Raw genomic sequence first — 19,036 nt, 5'->3', positions numbered from 1 at the left:
AAACATGACCTGTCACACAACCCCATGTGCCCGGTCCCCCTACCACTACATAGGATATCTGTACAGAAGGCCTACAGCCCTAAGGCAGGGCAGGGTACATTATATCATATAATCAGGGAAGCCATTTGAGTACATGTGCTGGACACTGGCCATTACGAGTTCCCCAGCTACATGATGGTTTCACTGAAACTAAGGTTGTTTGGTATCAAACATCTCATATTAATAAACCCTCACTGAATGTAGTGATGGATTTATTAATACATGCATTCAGAGGGCACCTCAGAGGTGCCCTCCTGAAAACCTACCCGACTGCTAGTGTGTTAACTGACTGGTCTAAACCAGTACAGCCATCCTAGACCGATTTCTGACCTCCTGAGGTGATAGCCAGTGTTCTCAGAAGCCAGGAACAAAGCCTGCTCAGGGTGGCAGTATTGTCACCTCTTCCGAGCAGGGTGGACATTCCAGGGTGGGAAGCTTCAAAGGACCAGCCACCTATGTTATGGGACCCTGGTCTCTCCAGATGGTGGAGAAGACCATCCCCCTGTCTTGACCCTGCTTCTTGTCGGCAAGACAGGCAGGAAAATTAGTAAGATTAAGAGGTGTGCCCACATCATGGCAGCCCAACCCCTATGGTGGAACAACTGATGTGGCCACCACTTTTCACATTCCTCCATCTTGTTTTGGACCGAGTTAGTATTCTATGGTCAGGGTTATGCCCACTTCCTAGCGGAAGTGGTCATACAGAGGGTGTACTCACCGTACACCACAACCCATTGGTTCCTACCTCGAACTCCCTGTAATGCCCCTAAACTGAGTATTTAGGTGGTACCCCTGAACCCAAGAACTCAGATTTGATGGATTAGGAGAAGAAGCGCAAATAAAAGTTACTGCCTGTCGAGAACAGCAGAATTGCTGTGGACATTTTGGCACAAAACCCTGATTGCCAGACAATCACAACAGAGTGACTCGTCCTGTGAGCTGCAGAACTGCCAAAGCCTCGGGTAGCCTGCCAGCACTTCAAAACCACCGCCAGTTTCCCTTGGAGTGGAGGAGCTACTTCCCTACAGTCCGCAGATGCCAAAAAGCTGAGTCTAGTCCACCGCCTTGCAGCTCCCCGCCCTGACTAAAGCCGCAGACAACCAGGATGAGGTACTTGTGCTGTGGAGAACCATCACTGTCCCCCTACCAAGTGTGACAAGAGGAGGACCCACCAGAGCCATGCCACACCAATTTTCTGGAACCGGATGCCCTGCACCAAGCACCAACAGTGAGAGCCCAGTCGGAATTCTCAGTGCACAAGGACCAAGCAGTTGTCGGGAGACATGAGCATCACTGAGACCCACTTTGTGAGTGACCCAGCTGTCCTGATTTTGCCCCTGCCTGCTGGTTGTCCCTGACCGCGAGGAGCACTTTTGTGCACAGAGCCCAGCTGTCCTATCCACTCTGCATCTGAGCCACCCAGTCGGGAGCCAAAGAACCGGCTGTGCTCCCTTGCTCTAAGGCCCCTTTTAGACTTAAGCTCCTGTTTGGGAGCTCTTGGACTTGTCCCCAAGTCCCCCTGTGGTGCAGCCTATTTCCAGGTTGTCCCCTCTTCTCTGTAGTGCACCCAGCTACCACCACACCAGCACCCTGCTCCCACTGGAATTCGGGAAGCTCCAAAGAACTGTTGATAGTACTTTGACCTTGGGCCCCTACATCTCTAACCCCGGAAGGTAAACCCCTGAAACCGACTGTACCTACCTTTATGCATTATTTATATTTCTCTCCATAGAAATGCATTGTGCGTAAAGGAGCACAGGTTTGAGCTCTTTACTTACCTGTAACTTTTAAAAACAAAAACAGTACTTACTCTTTTGCTAAGTTCGTGGTTTCAAAACATATATAAAAACAAGTGTTATTTTTGTGAATTGGTCTCGGGTTTATTCTTTGAGTATTTGTCTCATTTAGTGCCTCTGTGAGTACAACAAATTATTTGCATTGCACTCTGGTAAGCCTAACTGCTCACCCACACTACCACAAAAGAGAGCGTTAGTGTTATCTACCTTTGCCTCTGTCAAACAATTAGGGATCCACTGGCCTTTCTGCCTGGTAAACTTCTTTTTAGTGCACCATTTAGAGAACCAGCTTCCTACACACACACACCCATGAATGAAACACATACATCGTCCTAGGTCAAATTCTCTTTACTCTCATACAAAATTATACAAAACATTCTGAATGTAAACACTACCCACAAATAAATGACCACCTACAAAACAACAGACACTGCCGGATTATGCATTCTCCAGTCTGCTTGATGGCAGTCCAGGATCTTCAAGAATGGGCACAGAGTTAAAGAATGTGCTACAATGCCACAAGAAGGATGGTGTGGTACTACCCAAATGTGAATAATACAACATATTTCGAGGGACCTAGCACAAACTTCTTTCATCTCATGAGAACTTGTGCGGAAGGGTCCCTGTCTACTAAACTCACCATAACTCATTCCAGCAGTAACAGGAGCTGATTCTTGCCAGGAACAGACAGGATGCCGCAAGCGGGACACCAGACCTATGGCATAAGACACAGAAAAAGGATTACACCAGCAGGTAGCGAGGGGTTGGTTCTCCCTGCATTACAGGGACTTTTTTTATGTCCTAGTGATTCATGTAGTAGTTATGTGACCCACATTGAGCACCCAGATACAACACCATATGGTCCCTGATCACACGAATTCATCAATGCACTGGGCTTAGCAGAAGAGGTGATCAACAGAAATCTGGGGAAAAATATCACTGTGCCAGAAAGATTCAGCTTATTTTCTATGGAACTGTGTGGGTGAATGAAAATGTCACTTACCCAGTGTACATCTGTTCGTGGCATCAGTCGCAGTAGATTCGCATGTTCTGCAATAGCTCGCCATCTGGTGTTGGGCCGGAGTGTTACAAGTTGTTTTTCTTCGAAGAAGTCTTTCGAGTCACGGGACCGAGTGACTCCTCCTTTTGTCTCCATTGCGCATGGGCGTCGACTCCATCTTCGATTGTTTTTCCCCCGCAGAGGGTGAGGTAGGAGTTGAATTGTAGTAATAGTGCCCATGCAATGGAGTGACTAAGTATGCACCTATTTAAGGTTGAGATGATACATATATAAATAATTGAAGGTAACTTCCAAACTGCTACAGGCTCCCGGGGAGGCGGGTGGGCACATGCGAATCTACTGCGACTGATGCCACGAACAGATGTACACTGGGTAAGTGACATTTTCAGTTCGATGGCATCTGTCGCTGTAGATACGCATGTTCTGCATAGACTAGTAAGCAGTTATTTCCCCCAAAGCGGTGGATCAGCCTGTAGGAGTGGAAGTAGTCTGAAATAATGTCCTTAATACGGCTTGACCTACTGTGGCTTGTTGTGCGGATAACACGTCTACACAGTAGTGCTTGGTGAATGTGTGAGGCGTAGACCATGTGGCTGCCTTACATATTTCTTGCATTGGGATGTTTCCTAGAAAGGCCATGGTAGCACCTTTCTTTCTGGTTGAGTGTGCCCTTGGTGTAATGGGCAGCTGTCGTTTAGCTTTAAGGTAGCAGATTTGGATGCATTTAACTATCCATCTGGCTATACCTTGTTTTGAAATTGGGTTTCCTGCGTAAGGTTTTTGAAATGCAATAAAGAGTTGTTTAGTCTTTCTGATGTTTTTTGTTCTGTCAATGTAATACATTAATGCTCTTTTGACATCTAATGTATGTAGTGCCCTTTCAGCTACGGTATCTGGCTGTGGAAAGAACACTGGAAGTTCCACTGTTTGATTTAGATGGAACGGTGAAATAACCTTTGGCAAAAATTTAGGATTGGTCCTTAGGACGACTTTATTTTTGTGTAGTTGTATAAAAGGTTCCTGTATAGTAAACGCCTGAATCTCGCTTACTCTTCTTAGGGAAGTAATGGCGATGAGAAATGCCACCTTCCAGGTTAGGAACTGTATGTCGCAGGAGTGCATGGGTTCAAAAGGTGGACCCATAAGTCTAGTTAGGACAACATTTAGGTTCCATGAAGGAACAGGTAGTGTTCTTGGTGGTATAATTCTCCTAAGGCCCTCCATGAATGCTTTAATGACTGGTATTTTATATAGGGAAGTTGAATAGGTAGTTTGCAGGTATGCAGATATTGCTGCAAGGTGAATCTTAATGGAAGAGAAAGCTAGGTTAGATTTTTGTAAGTGAAGCAAGTAACCCACTACTTGTTCTGGAGTTGTGTGTAATGGTTGTATTTGATTAATATGGCAGTAGCAAACAAACCTCTTCCATTTACTTGCATAGCAGTGCCTGGTGGATGGCCTTCTTGCTTGTTTTATGACTTCCATACATTCTTGGGTAAGTTGTAAGTGCCCGAATTCTAGGATTTCAGGAGCCAGATTGCTAGATTCAGCGATGCTGGATCTGGGTGTCTGATCTTTTGGTTGTGCTGTGTCAACAGATCTGGCCTGTTGGGCAATTTGATGCAGGGTACCACTGATAGGTCTAGCAGCGTTGTGTACCAGGGTTGCCTTGCCCAAGTTGGTGCTATCAATATGAGTTTGAGTTTGCTTTGACTGAGTTTGTTTACCAGGTAAGGAAGGAGAGGGAGAGGAGGAAAAGCGTAAGCAAATATCCCTGACCAGTTCATCCATAGGGCATTGCCTTGGGATTGTTTGTGTGGGTATCTGGATGCGAAGTTTTGGCATTTTGCGTTCTCCCTTGTCGCAAACAAGTCTATCTGAGGTGTTCCCCAGAGTTTGAAATAAGTGTTCAGAATTTGGGGGTGAATTTCCCATTCGTGGACCTGTTGGTGATCTCGAGAGAGATTGTCTGCGAGTTGGTTTTGTATCCCTGGTATAAACTGTGCAATTAGGCGAATTTGGTTGTGAATTGCCCAATGCCAAATTTTTTGTGCTAGCAGGCTTAACTGCGTGGAGTGCGTCCCCCCCTGCTTGTTTAGATAATACATTGTTGTCATGTTGTCTGTTTTGACGAGAATGTATTTGTGAACTATTATTGGTTGGAAAGCTTTTAGTGCTTGAAAAACTGCTAGAAGTTCTAGGTGATTGATATGCAGTTTTGTTTGATGTACGTTCCATTGTCCTTGTATGCTGTGTTGATCGAGGTGTGCTCCCCACCCTGTCATGGAAGCATCTGTTGTTATTACGTATTGTGGCACTGGGTCTTGGAAAGGCCGCCCCTTGTTTAAATTTATGTTGTTCCACCACAGAAGCGAGAGGTAAGTTTGGCGGTCTATTAACACCAGATCTAGAAGGTGACCCTGTGCTTGAGACCACTGTGATGCTAGGCATTGTTGTAAGGGCCTCATGTGCAGTCTTGCGTTTGGGACAATGGCTATGCATGATGACATCATGCCTAGGAGTTGTAATACCATCTTTGCTTGTATGGTTTGTGTTGGATACATGCGTTGTATGATGGTGTTGAAATTTTGAATTCTTTGTGGACTTGGAGTGGCTACTCCTTTTGATGTGTCTATTATGGCTCCCAGGTATTGTTGTACCTTGCGTGGCAGAATTTTGGATTTTGTGAAATTGACGGTGAACCCTAGTTTGAAGAGGGTTTGTATGATATGATTTGTGTGATTTGAGCACTCTATTAACAAATGGGCCTTGATTAGCCAGTCGTCTAGATATGGGAACACATGTATTTGCTGCCTTCTTATGTGTGCTGCGACTACCGCTAGACATTTGGTAAAGACTCTTAGTGCGGTTGTTAATCCGAAAGGCAGTACCTTGAATTGGTAATGTATTCCTTTGAATACAAACCTTAGGTATTTCCTGTGCGATGGGTGTATTGGTATATGGAAATAAGCATCCTTGAGGTCTAAAGTTGCCATGTAGTCGTGCAGCTTTAGCAATGGCAATACTTCTTGTAGTGTGACCATGTGGAAGTGGTCTGATTTGATGAAAGTGTTCACTACTCTGAGGTCTAGGATTGGTCTCAGTGTTTTGTCCTTCTTTGGTATCAGAAAGTACAGTGAGTAAACTCCTGTGTTTATTTGTGTGTTTGGCACTAATTCGATTGCATTCTTTTGCAATAATGCCTGCACTTCTATCTCCAGGAGATTGGAATGGTGTGTTGTTAAATTTTGTGCTTTTGGTGGTATGTTTGGAGGGAATTGTAGAAATTCTATGCAATAACCATGTTGGATAATTGCTAGAACCCAAGTGTCTGTAGTGATTTCCTCCCATGCTTTGTAATAATGACCTATTCTTCCCCCCACTGGTGTTGTGTGGAGGGGGTGAGTGACCTGTGAGTCACTGTTTAGTAGTAGGGGCTTTGGGGCTTTGAAATCTTCCTCTATTTCTAGGGAATTGCCCTCCTCTATATTGTCCCCGAAAACCTCCTCTATACTGTCCCTGGTAACTGGACGGTGTGGCTTGTGAGGTGCTGGCTTGTGTGCTTTGACCTCGAAACCCCCCTCGAAAGGGCGTTTTACGGAATGTGCTGTAATTCCCTCTGCTCTGCGGGGAGTAGAGTGCGCCCATGGCTTTGGCAGTGTCCGTATCTTTTTTGAGTTTCTCAATCGCTGTGTCCACTTCTGGACCGAACAGTTCTTTTTCATTAAAAGGCATATTGAGAACTGCTTGTTGAATCTCTGGTTTAAATCCAGACGTTCGGAGCCATGCATGCCTTCTGATAGTTACAGATGTATTAATTGTCCGTGCAGCTGTATCTGCAGCGTCCATGGAGGAGCGGATCTGGTTGTTGGAAATGGTCTGTCCTTCCTCGACCACTTGCTTTGCCCTATTTTGTAAGTCCTTGGGCAGATGTTCAATGAGATGTTGCATCTCGTCCCAGTGGGCTCTGTCATAGCGCGCAAGTAGTGCCTGGGAGTTCGCGATGCGCCACTGGTTTGCAGCTTGTGCTGCGACTCTCTTACCAGCTGCATCGAACTTGCGGCTTTCTTTATCTGGGGGTGGTGCATCTCCAGATGTGTGGGAGTTGGCCCTTTTCCTAGCTGCTCCTACAACAACAGAGTCTGGTGGCAGCTGTGTAGTGATGAAAACCGGGTCCGTAGGAGGCGGCTTATACTTTTTTTCCACCCTTGGTGTGATTGCCCTACTTTTGACCGGCTCCTTAAATATGTCTTTTGCGTGCCGGAGCATACCAGGGAGCATAGGCAGGCTTTGGTATGAGCTGTGGGTGGAGGAGAGTGTGTTGAACAAGAAATCATCCTCGACCTGTTCTGAGTGGAGGCTTACATTGTGATATTGTGCTGCTCTAGCCACCACCTGAGAGTACGCGGTGCTGTCTTCTGGTGGAGATGGCTTTGTAGGGTATGCCTCCGGGCTGTTATCTGACACTGGGGCGTCGTATAGGTCCCATGCGTCCTGATCTTGGTCACCCTGGCTCATGGTGGTGTGAGCTGGGGAGTGTGATGGAGTTTGTGCTGGTGAAACGTCAATCACGGGCGGAGGAGAGGGTGGTGGTGTAACTCTTTTCACCACTTTTGGTTGTGGTGTTTGATCCGTCTGGAACTCCAACCTCCTCTTTCTCCTAATGGGGGGAAGGGTGCTTATTTTTCCTGTCCCCTGCTGAATGAAGATACGCTTTTGCGTATGGTCCACATCAGTTGCTTGTAGCTCTTCCTCAAATCTATGCTTCTGCATTTGGGAGGTTAGCGAGTGCTCTTCTGTATAAGAGCCTGAAGCTGGGTCGCTTGCAGTTTGTTTCGGCATCGAAACTTTGTCTGCGTGTTTTTTCGGCTCCGAGGTGACTTTTTTCCTTTTCGGGGCCGAAACCTCTCGGTGTCGATCTGTTTCGGTGCCGCTGTCTCGGCGTCGAGCCGTGTCCACACCGGCATCACGGTGTCGAGGCTTGTCTCCAGCACTTTCTCGGTCCCGAGAAGGCTGCGTGCCGGTGTCTCGACCGGAGTCGGACGATCTCGGCACTGTTTGGGCCTTTTTCGGTGCCGACGGTCGGTCACCGAATTTATGGGTCGAGCCATGGCCTGGTGGCAGTGGCGTCCCCTGGGCCTTGTAAATGTTTCTCTGTGTGGTTTTCGACGTCTTACTCACGGTTTGTGTATCGTCGAATCCTTCGGAGTCTGAGTCTTGGATCGAGAAGGTACCTTCCTCTTCCTGTTCCTCGAACTCCCGTTGGGCTGTCGGTGCGGACGCCATCTGAAGTCTTCTGGCTCGACGGTCTCGGAGTGTTTTTCGGGACCGGAACGCACGACAGGCCTCGCAGGTGTCTTCACTGTGCTCAGGTGACAGGCACAGGTTGCAGACCAAGCGTTGGTCTGTGTAGGGGTATTTATTGTGGCATTTGGGGCAGAAACGAAACGGGGTCCGTTCCATCGGCGTTCTTCAGCACGCGGTCGGGCCGACCAGGCCCTGACGGAGGATCGAAAAACTACCCCGAAGGGCACCGGAGCTCTTCGATCTTCGATGCGGTGTTGAATGTAAGTACGCCGATCCCGAACGCAACAATACCGACGAAAATCTTCCGAAATTAGCTAATTTTCCGTTCCGAAACTCGGAGCAACAGGAACACGTCCGAACCCGATGGCGGAAAAAAAACAATCGAAGATGGAGTCGACGCCCATGCGCAATGGAGACAAAAGGAGGAGTCACTCGGTCCCGTGACTCGAAAGACTTCTTCGAAGAAAAACAACTTGTAACACTCCGGCCCAACACCAGATGGCGAGCTATTGCAGAACATGCGTATCTACAGCGACAGATGCCATCGAACATGTATATTACAGGTGGAACATTGAAGGGTCAAATGTGGCTCGATGTATACGTGTTGTCAAACTTTAAAACTTTTCCAGACTTTGGGTGTAAAGACTGCTATGTCTGATTTTGTGGTTGGGGACTAGAGCACCAGAAAAAAGATCCGAAAGCTCAGATGGATGAAGACGACAACGACCTCTTACAACCAAGGCTTTGCAGTAGATTAGGCCCAGGAAATATGTGTAAGAGCTTTGGAGGCAAAAATTAAGTGTTTTTCGTGTAGTATTTGCTTTATACAAACAACATTCATTTTGTCTGCCAGGAAGCAGCAACATTTCTTAATGCCTTCTACAACTGCCACTTTACGTTTGGTCTCATGCATATTTTCAGCTGGACCGTGGAGAATCTCATTGACATTTTTCATTAATAGGCCAAGTATTGGAATCTCTTTCCCACCTTTGATAAAGTCACTAGATGCAACAGCAGTAGGCATGTGCTATGCCTTTCTGTGTGTGTATATGTGTCGCAAAGTAGTTAGAAGGGTGTGTGGCATTGTTGATATTTAAATGAAGGGCAATCTCAGTGGTCTTTGCAGGCTGTGTCATTGAATCTGTAATTGTAAATTGTATTTCAATAGTGCTTACTACCTCCGACAAGGCATTGAAGTGCTTAGTGGCGAATAGCGCACTACTCTGGAACCCAAGATTAAGCACTTCAATTCTTTAAGGTACCTCCTTTAAAATGTCACTACCTGATTCCATCTGTGTCAGTTGGAAGTTTGCTGCTAGAGATTAAGGCAATGTAGCAGGAGCTCTCTGAAACAATCTTATACTTGTTACCTGCTTTTATGCTTCCGTTGTTACAATGGCAATGAGCAACTACAGTTCCCTTAGAGGGCAACCCCACTTGCTTCAACTTGTCCTTGATCTTCTGCATTGGTTGCAATGGAGCGGATTCCTGCACTGATATCAGACATGGCTCTAGATCGATCTAACATTATCACACTGGAGACTCCAATTGCCTTACACCATCTTTGAAAGCAAAGGTGTTCAGCAATTGTAGCCCAACAACGCCACTCAAGCTGATGTAGGCTGAGATGGTCATTGGGCACGCAGCGAGGACGAGCATATGAGGAGCATCTGAGTGTCATGAACCCTCAAGACCAGCCATTTGTTTGAGCTCGCACATTGTTTCAAAGGTGTATTCCACTGGTAGCACTCAGGAGCAGCAGATCGGGCGATGTGCAATCATACTAGTCCTTGAAGTCAGCCGCAATTTAACGGGACCCTCGCTTACTCTTGCCCACGTCTGGCTGTCTCTTGTGACAAAGGTTAGTGCTGACATTGCGAGTGTCTCTTTTGGTGTTCTAAAAGATCATCACAGATTGCTCTCACGCTATTACCTGCCTCTCAAGTGAGAACCCATCGAGAAACACTCCCTCACACCCACGCTGCTTTTGTGAAGTAACCACAAATATGGAATGTGGAAATTCACCAGCATCTTTGATGCAGGAACTTGGAGAGCCCTCTATGAGATGGAACATGTGGGAAAAGGTATTCAACAATTACATGTCCGACATATGGCGAATCTTTTGAGCCTTCTGGCAAGAAAGAATTATTATATTTGGTAGTTGTGGAGGGAGAAGAACTATTTGAACATTTACCACCACGAGTTGCATTACAAGGTACCAGAGCAGGAGATTTTGATGTTTTCACTGAAGCTTTAAAAGGCTGAATTTACATTTCTTTGAAAAACTACAAACTATTATGGAGCAGCACAGCTTGTACACCAGACATTAATTGGTGGATGAACCAATGGATTCTTACATATTAGTATTTACAATCTTAGCTGTAAGTGTGTTATTGCAACACAACAGACAATTATATTATATTGGATATCAATTAACAGTAAGGCGTGGTAATAAAAAGATACAAGAACAACTCTTACAACAGTGAAATTTCACTTTGGTTGAAACTATCGATATGCGAAAAGTTTTGAGCGCTCCGTAAATTATGTAAATGATGAGAAAAGTTCAATTATGAATACGTGCGCAGTTGCTAGTGATGGAAGAGTCATAGAGGTATTGGCAGATCCACATTCCTTTTTCACAAACATTTCTGACCCGCATTTTTAAAATCACTAAGGGCCGGATGTACGTAAGGATTTTACCCATTCTGTGTCTATGAGAAAAAGCTTTCATACATCTGGCCCTTAGTGACCAGAAGGCCTGGACCCAAATATTTGGATATTTTGCATTTGGAGAAAGTTTAATAAAATTAGAGTTTTTTTGAGACCATCATAAATTTCGAAGACAGACAGATTTTAGGAATGGTACGTGTAGTGAAGCATGGCCAGCATGCACTGGGTCGATGCCATCAAACCAACCTGTGATTTAGAAGTGAACAGGGGTCTGCCATTCCATTTTAGTGAATGAGGACATGTGAGTCAGGTGTGGAGTGCCATTTTAATAAATATAAGGCTTTTTGAAAAACAAGTTAGGGAAGGTGAAGATTGTTTTTTACATCGTATTGAACTGAAATAACATTCCATTCCTGTGCAATACAGACTAAGGAATGTGGTGTTATTTGCGGGGAACTAACTCATTTCTCATGGAACAGTATATCCTGTGATGGTGGAGGAGATAAAATTCTGCATCAATACTTGAAAGAAAATCTGGAGAAGGACTTTATCAAGCATTTAACATCACCAGCTGGAGCTCTTATTTTCTCTGTAACAAACGTGAATGGAGACTACCGGCCCTGTGTATGACTATTGAGAGTTGAATACTATTATGATCCAGATTTTTTTTTATCCTCCCTCATCTTGAGGAAGGCATATAGGGGGTCATTCCGACTCCCGCCGGCGGCGGTAACCGCACGCCCGGCGGGAGCCGCCGAATGACCGCACTGCGGTCAAATGACCGCGGCGGTCATTCTGAGTTTCCCGCTGGGCTGGCGGGCGACCGCCAGAAGGCCGCCCGCCCGCCCAGCGGGAAACCCCCTTCCACGAGGATGCCGGCTCCGAATGGAGCTGGCGGAGTGGAAGGGGTGCGACGGGTGCAGTTGCACCCGTCGCGATTTTCAGTGTCTGCCACGCAGACACTGAAAATCTATGTGGGGCCCTGTTAGGGGGCCCCTGCAGTGCCCATGCCAATGGGCACTGCAGGGGCCCCCAGGGGCCCCACGACACCCGTTCCCGCCAGCCAGGTTCTGGCGGTGAAAACCGCCAGAAGCAGGCTGGCGGGAAGGGGGTCGGAATCCCCATGGCGGCGCTGCTTGCAGCGCCGCCGTGGAGGATTCCCTGGGGCAGCGGGAAACCGGCGGGACACCGCCGGTTTCCCGTTTCTGACCGCGGCTGTACCGCCGCGGTCAGAATGCCCATGGAAGCACCGCCAGCCTGTTGGCGGTGCTTCCGCGGTCGTTGGGCCTGGCGGTCCATGACCGCCAGGGTCAGAATGACCCCCATAATCTGGTGAGCATACATGAAGCGAACGAATGGAAAATGGGATTTAATACACGGTATGGTAGTTGTGAGTATTTAATGTTACTCTTCAGCCTTTTCAATGCTCCAGCCATCTTTCAACATTTTGTTACATCTTCTCGGATCTCTTGAATGTATATATGGTGGTCTATTTGAACAAGTTTATCATACTCTTTGACACATTAGAAAAGCAATGGAGTCTTGTTTCAGAAATTCTAGCCCGACCAAGAAAGCATTCATTGTAGGTAAATGTTGAAAAATGATTATTTGCAGTCTCCTGCTCCACTTTCTTGGATCTTGAAATCTCTTTGCAGGGAATCAGTATGGATTCCTCTAAGGCGAAAATAGTTTACTCATTGTTTTTGTAATTTCTTTATCAGCAGTTCATTCAAGACTACTCTACTCTCATCCAACAAATTGTTCAGTTGACACAAAGTGCAATGAATGTATTCCTGTTGAGGAGAAGAGCAACAGCAAGCCTTTCAATGAATAAGAAAAACACATTAACATCTGCATCAATCTTGAGTGGTGGAAACAGATGCTTCGATATTTGCAATAGGAGCAGTATTATCTTAATGTTATCCTGAGATTCAAGACTCCCATATCTTATTATTCCTGGACTCTTTCAGAAACAAACTATACAATCTACATCAGAGCAGGCTTTAGTACTAGTGGTACCCAGTTCGACAAACTTTGTTGATGCACACCCTCCAAAAAACCCTCCTTTTTCACAGAGACCCTCACTACCATCTCTCGTGCCCCTTATCCCTCCATGGCCACTCTCTGACATGCATTTCATTTGTTTATAGCACTACTCATACCAGTGTAGGGTGTTGGAGAACTTTACATCACACACACATTATACAGAGCTAATGAATCATGCGTCTGTAAATCAGTGCATAGGAAACTGTTACATAAGACAATGACGATTACAAGGTGTAGGCGTCACATGTCACCGACACTAGTAGGCAGTGTGTTTTATGAGTGTTTGGACTGGAGAAGCACAAATTAAGGAATTAAAACATACCACAGTGTTTGGCTTTACTAATAGGAATGTACCCAAATGAACCCTTTGTAGCAACATTAGGATAATGAAAGACTGAGAAAAAACAATGTTCTAACCTATACCATGCACTTTCCATGGACTCTTGTATGACAGTTCATAGCTCAATGTGCTATATGAGCATTGTAACTTATGAACTGCATGCAACAATAGGATCTCTGTGACAAAAGCAATAACCTACTGAGCTAGCCACATAAACTACAGGTTCTCCGCAGCAGGCACATTAACCTTCTGTGGTACTTTATTGTGAGTGGAAACTGATACTAGACAAAACTCCAATCTCTCTTCAGCAGGAACATTAGTCACCAGTTATCTTGCCATTTTTATTGTTGCCTCAAAAACTGCAGGACACAGAAAACTTTGCACTAGCTGCTTTTAAATCCTTGGTACCTGTAAACACTACACTCCCCCCACTCCCTGAAAGTCAGCACCAGATATGGCTACACAGGTCGCACCACCCTAGAACCAGCTCTGTCCACAATAAAGAATTTCTGGCAATTAAAGAAGCCTTTCTCACTGGAGGCATTAACTGAAAGGGCTGCTCCATAATATTTTATGGTGGATGGACCATAACAATCTATTGTTCCTGACTTTTCCTGAAATGCGCAAATATGAGAACTGTCCTTTTCCAGAGTTAATCATTACATTACCTAGAGCAGTGGTTCCCAACCTTTTGACTTCTGTGGACCCCCACTTTATCAATACTGGAACCTGGGGACCCCAATTGAATCATTATTGGAATCTGGGGACCCCCCCAATGAGTCATTACTGAAGGATGGGGACCTAATCTGTTAATACTATTTAATTTTATCATCAGTCACGGACCCCCTGTGGAGGCTTTGTGGACCCCCAGGGGTCCCCGGACCACAGGTTGGGAACCACTGACGTAGAGCAGTGGAATTAACAGCAAGACTAAGGCTCATTTACAACAAACTGATTTCTCAGAAATAACCACCACCTCTCCGTGAATCATGGCTGAATCCATCAAAGATACTTCTGATCTCTTTGAATTAGTCAACAATATGCAACAAGGTATTCTAACTAAGCAATGGATTATAAAGAAATCCAACAGGAGGCCTTTACAGAGAAGGTTGTTATACGGAGGAGAAACTCTACTCCTTCTCTTCACATCTGTGCAACTACATGTCAAGAAATAACGTAATGTCAATCAATCATTTGTAGAGCGTGGCTTGCCACCCATGAGGGATCCAGGTGCTTGGAGAAGTCTCAATCAAAGAGCCAGGCCTTCACCCCTTTCCTGAATTCAGTCAGCATAAGGGGGTATGGAGGTGGAGGGTGTTCCAGGCCTTGGCAGCGAAATGGGAGAAGGGGCGACCTCCGGCGTGGCAGTGCATGTGCGAACGCCAGGTTTGCGGAGCAGAGGTTCCTGCGGGGGTGGTGAAAGTGCAGACATTGGTTCAGGTAGGGGGGTCCTTGGTTATGGAGGGATTTGTAGGCAAGGGTAAGGAGCTTAAATTGGCTTCTCTTCTGGACTCAAAGACAGCGGAGGTTTTTCCGGTGCTGGGACATGTGGGCTCTCTTTGGCAGGTTAAGAATCAGTCTGGGGGCCACGTTCTTCATTTATTGGAGCCTTCGCTTGAGTTCGGTGGTGGTGCCTGCATAGGATGCTTGATGTAGTCAAGACGGCCGGTAATGAGGGCATGAGTCTTTCTTGTGTTGATGGGCAACCACTTGACAGTTTTCCTGGGCATGTGAAGCATGTGGAAGCAGGCTGGGGTGACAGGGTGGACCTGACGTTTCACAAAGAGTTTGCTTTCTAGGATGATGCTGAGGTTGCAGGCATGGTCTTTTGGCATGGGGTGGAGCCGAGCTCCGACAGGCACCAGAAATTATTCCAGAGGGTGGTGTTTTTGCCAAAGATGAAAATTCCGTCTTGTCTGTGTTCAGCTTTAAGCACTTGTCCTTCATCCATGCTGAGACGTTCTTCATGCAGTTGGGGAAATTTGTCTTGATAGCGACGGGTCGGCAGAGAGTGACAGAACGAGCTGAGTGTCATCGGCCTAGGAGATGATGTTGATGTTGTGTGATCTGATGATGTCTACGTGGAGAGTAATGTTGATGTTGAAAAGTGTGGAGCTAAGGGACAATCCCTGGGAAATGCTGCAGATGTTATGCTTGGCTTGTGATGTGAAGGGGGGAGGCGGAGTTTCTGGGTGCACCCTGTGAGGAAAGATGCAATCCATCTGAGCGTGTTGTCAGTTATTCCCGGCTGCTGCAGGCAATGGATGATTATGTGGTTGAAACCGTGTCAAAGCTGGCGGAGAGATGGAGCAGGGTGAGGGAGGTGGATTCTCCTCTGTCGAGTATGCTGTGGAAGTCATCTGAGGAAGTGATCAGAGCTGTCTTGGTTCTGTGGTTGGCTAGTTTGTTTCTCTCCAGGTGTTGGAGGTCAACAGCCTTCTCCAGGACTTTGGCAGGGAAAGGGTGCCTCAAGATGGATCAGTAGTTTTGTAGTTCATTGGGGTCTGCCGAGAGTTTCTGTAGGAGGAGGTCTGACCTTGGCATGTCTCCAGGCGTAGGGAAAGGTGGCTGAGGTAACCGATGCACTGGTGATGGTAGTGAGTTAGGGGCTGATCTTGTCCCTTCTGAGGTTGAAGAGTAGGTGGGGGCACGGGTTGGTGGGTGCTCCGGAGTGGGTGGAGCTCATAAGAGTGTTAATTTCTTCACCACTGAGTTGTTTTCAGGTGTTAAGCGGATGTTTGGTTGTGGGGGTTGATTGGAGGTTGGGGGAGTTGGAGGGTTGGGGATTGAAGTTCTTGTAGATGGTTGCTCTTTTGTTGTGGAAATGGTCATCGAGATCGTTGCAGAGCTTCTGTGATGCAGGGATTGTGTTTTCTGTGGCTGCAGGGCAGGGCAGATGAACTCTCTGACAATAGTGAAGAGTTCCTTGTTTCGGTTGGCGCTGGTATCTATCCAAAAGATCAGGGCCTCCCTCTTTGCTGCTCTGATTTGTTGGTGGTAGACGTTGAGGGCTGATTTGTAAGTGGCTCTGTTGATTTCATTCTTGCTGGTACACCATCTTCTCTCAAGTTGTTTGCATCTGTATTTGGTCTTGCCGAGTACCAAATGGCTTGCTTTGCTGGTCTGTGAGCCTTAGCTGGGTTGGTGAGAGTGACATGGTCAGTGGTGTTGGTGATCCAGGAATTGTAGTTCTGTATTGCATGGTCCAGGTTGGGGGGGAAGTTGGGCTAAGTGGCGCTGACGGTGTTGGCCTATTGTTGCTGAGAGACCTTGATCCAGCTGCAGAATGGTTGTGCTTTGGAGGTTAGGGTGGCGCTGGTGTGTCGGTGATGGCAAAGTGTACAATGGAGTGGTCTGACTAGGTGAGGTCCGAGGTATGGATGTAACTAATTCTGTTGCTAGATGAGAAAATGGGCTCCTGTGTGTGTCCTGCAATGTGCGTGGGGTCAGTGACTAGCTGCTTGAAGCTGAGGTTGTCCATTTTTTCCAGAAGGTAGGTGGAATTTGAGTTCTCCCAGGAAGATATAGTTTCCGGATTCTATGGCAAGAGGAGTGATGAATTCAGTGATGGCGTTGCTGATTCCGGTCCATGGTCCTGGTGGTCTGTAGGCAAGGGTGCTTTTGATGGCAGTCTTATTGCCTGTGTGGAGTGGGAAGTTCATGTGTTCCATGATTGGGGTGGTCTGGTAGTCGGTGATTGTGCAGGAGATTGACTCCTTGTGAATGACTGCAATGACACTTTCATGTTTGTTGGTGCAATCCAGGTGTTTCATCTTGTAACTGGTGGGGGTTGCTGTGGCGATGTCCTGTGTAGAAGCTGGGGTGATCCAGGTTTCGGTGATGAAGGTTACGTCAGGGTCATTTGTTATGCCAGTGAGTTGCAGGAGAGACTGCTGCCACTGCAGCTTCAGCTCCACGCCAGAACTGAGTACCCCCGCAGAATCCCTTATTTTGCCGTCAGTACCGACCAAGAACGCACTGGGCCAATTCAGTTGCATCTTGCTCAACACTAGGTCCCTCTGCATATCTGGGACACCATCTCCACACTCACACCCGAAATAACCGTCATCACTGCAACCTGGATCACCCCCCAATGCAGCTGAATGACCAGTTATTGTCCTAGTACGTGTCTGAGTACATGGCGTGCTAAAGATCATCGCCACTCACAAAGGATCTCAATTTACAGCTCTCCCCTGGAAACAACTGATGAAAGAGTGGGTACCCGGCACTTTTACTCTATCAGCCACCATCCACAAAATGATAGGTAGAATGTCTGAATCTATCCATAAAACAATATCTGAAATGTTTTAATGAATCATCAGAATTCCTGACATCACTGGATTGTGCTTGTAGAGGTCGTGTACAACAATTCACGTCACTCTTCTTTAGAAAAAGCACTCTTCTTCTGGATATGTAGATTCCATATGCAGTTGTGGCCTCTTAAGATCACTACTTCCATGGTTGCCACAGAGACAGGTCATATGGAACGAATTAATACAATAAAAAAGCTGTACATCAACATCTTCAAAAACTCAAAGCACAATATAAACATTTTAAAGATCGTCACTGGAGTAAAGCATCTTCATGTCAAAATGGGAACAGGATGTGGTTGTCTAGAAATCAGGAAAGGATGTGGCTGTCTAGAAAACACCTTAAGTTATTTTGTATTTGTTCTTCTCTTATTTGCTCATTTGCATAGATATATAAAGTCTACATTAGCCTTGCAGAATGTATTATTGCCAATGGTCTTAATTAAGGGTGGGTGCCAAAAAAAAACTTTTGAAGTGTTTGTTTGTGGAAATGAAGCATGGAGTTCAGGGCAATTAGCTAGACAGTGAATTTTTTTTTTTTTTTGTGGCTGGAACTCTGTAATGAGGGCTGTAGCGTCTAAAGTACGGAATGACAATATGGCCCCCAACACTCTACGAGGGACTCGCCTCCCAGAGGTGTTTCAAATGCAAAAGTAAAGTGACATAACTGATGCTTGGATACTCCACAGGTAAACCTTTTTTTAATACCTTCTTGTGCCATTAACGCAGTGTGTTCACTGTAGCACACCAGAACACTTCAGGGGTGTTGTTTAATTTACTTGGCCTTTCTGTACCCTTTTCGAGTCCTAGATGAATTAGGCAGTTGTTCTAGAAGGTTTTAAATGGCTAGAACAAGCTGGTTCTAGGCAGACAGGAGACCCCTGGCCTAGAGTATTTGTGTGTGCACGCGTGTGCCCGCGTGCTATGGACATCTAAAGCCGAGGGGGGCTTGAGGTGTTCAGTTTTATAGCTGTACACCACTCATACATTTATAAGCAACAAAACACAAGCAAGGCAGAGTCCATTAGACTTTCTTTGTATTTTAAAGAACGCGCGACCACATGGCCGCTTGGAATTTAATCATAGGAATACGCTAAAAATGTAAATAACACAAAAAAAATGTAAATACTTTTTTCGGCTAATAGGTAACCGATAGAATGCGCATTAAAGTTTCCTCTTCTGACAAACTGAATACGTTACAAGTGTGTTTTTATGCAAAGAGTTCCGAAGAAATGGCCTTCCACTGCTTGCAGCATGGGCAGTGTAATGGTATCGAGGCTTGCAATTTTTCTCTCAGATTAAATGTGATATTCATACATTTACGATCTGTTAAAGTGCGACATTTGGCAGTCTTAACTGTCACAACCACGGAAACCGCATGAACAACAACAGCGTCAGCAGCAGCAGGGGAAATACCCTTTTAAACAATAACCCATTAAAGTAGCCGTTCGCAGTCCCTCGGCACCCGGTCAGCACGCCTTCCAGATCTCTTAGCACTGACTCCACC

The 19,036-nt window shown here is 46.1% G+C and overlaps 1 protein-coding gene across 3 annotated transcripts in view; it reads right to left on the bottom strand.

The window, feature by feature from the left end:
* Positions 1–19,036, bottom strand: part of ITK (IL2 inducible T cell kinase) — a 296,941-nt gene that overhangs the window by 35,217 nt on the left and 242,688 nt on the right. For all 3 annotated transcript variants that reach the window (XM_069199642.1, XM_069199643.1, XM_069199641.1), the window contains one exon: positions 2,476–2,550. In XM_069199642.1, coding sequence (XP_069055743.1) covers positions 2,476–2,550 — 75 coding nt within the window. The remainder of the gene's footprint in view (positions 1–2,475; positions 2,551–19,036) is intronic.

This window comes from Pleurodeles waltl, chromosome 7 (assembly GCF_031143425.1).
Source record: "Pleurodeles waltl isolate 20211129_DDA chromosome 7, aPleWal1.hap1.20221129, whole genome shotgun sequence".
Lineage (NCBI taxonomy): Eukaryota > Metazoa > Chordata > Amphibia > Caudata > Salamandridae > Pleurodeles > Pleurodeles waltl.
This window is presented reverse-complemented; position numbering and strand designations above follow the sequence as displayed.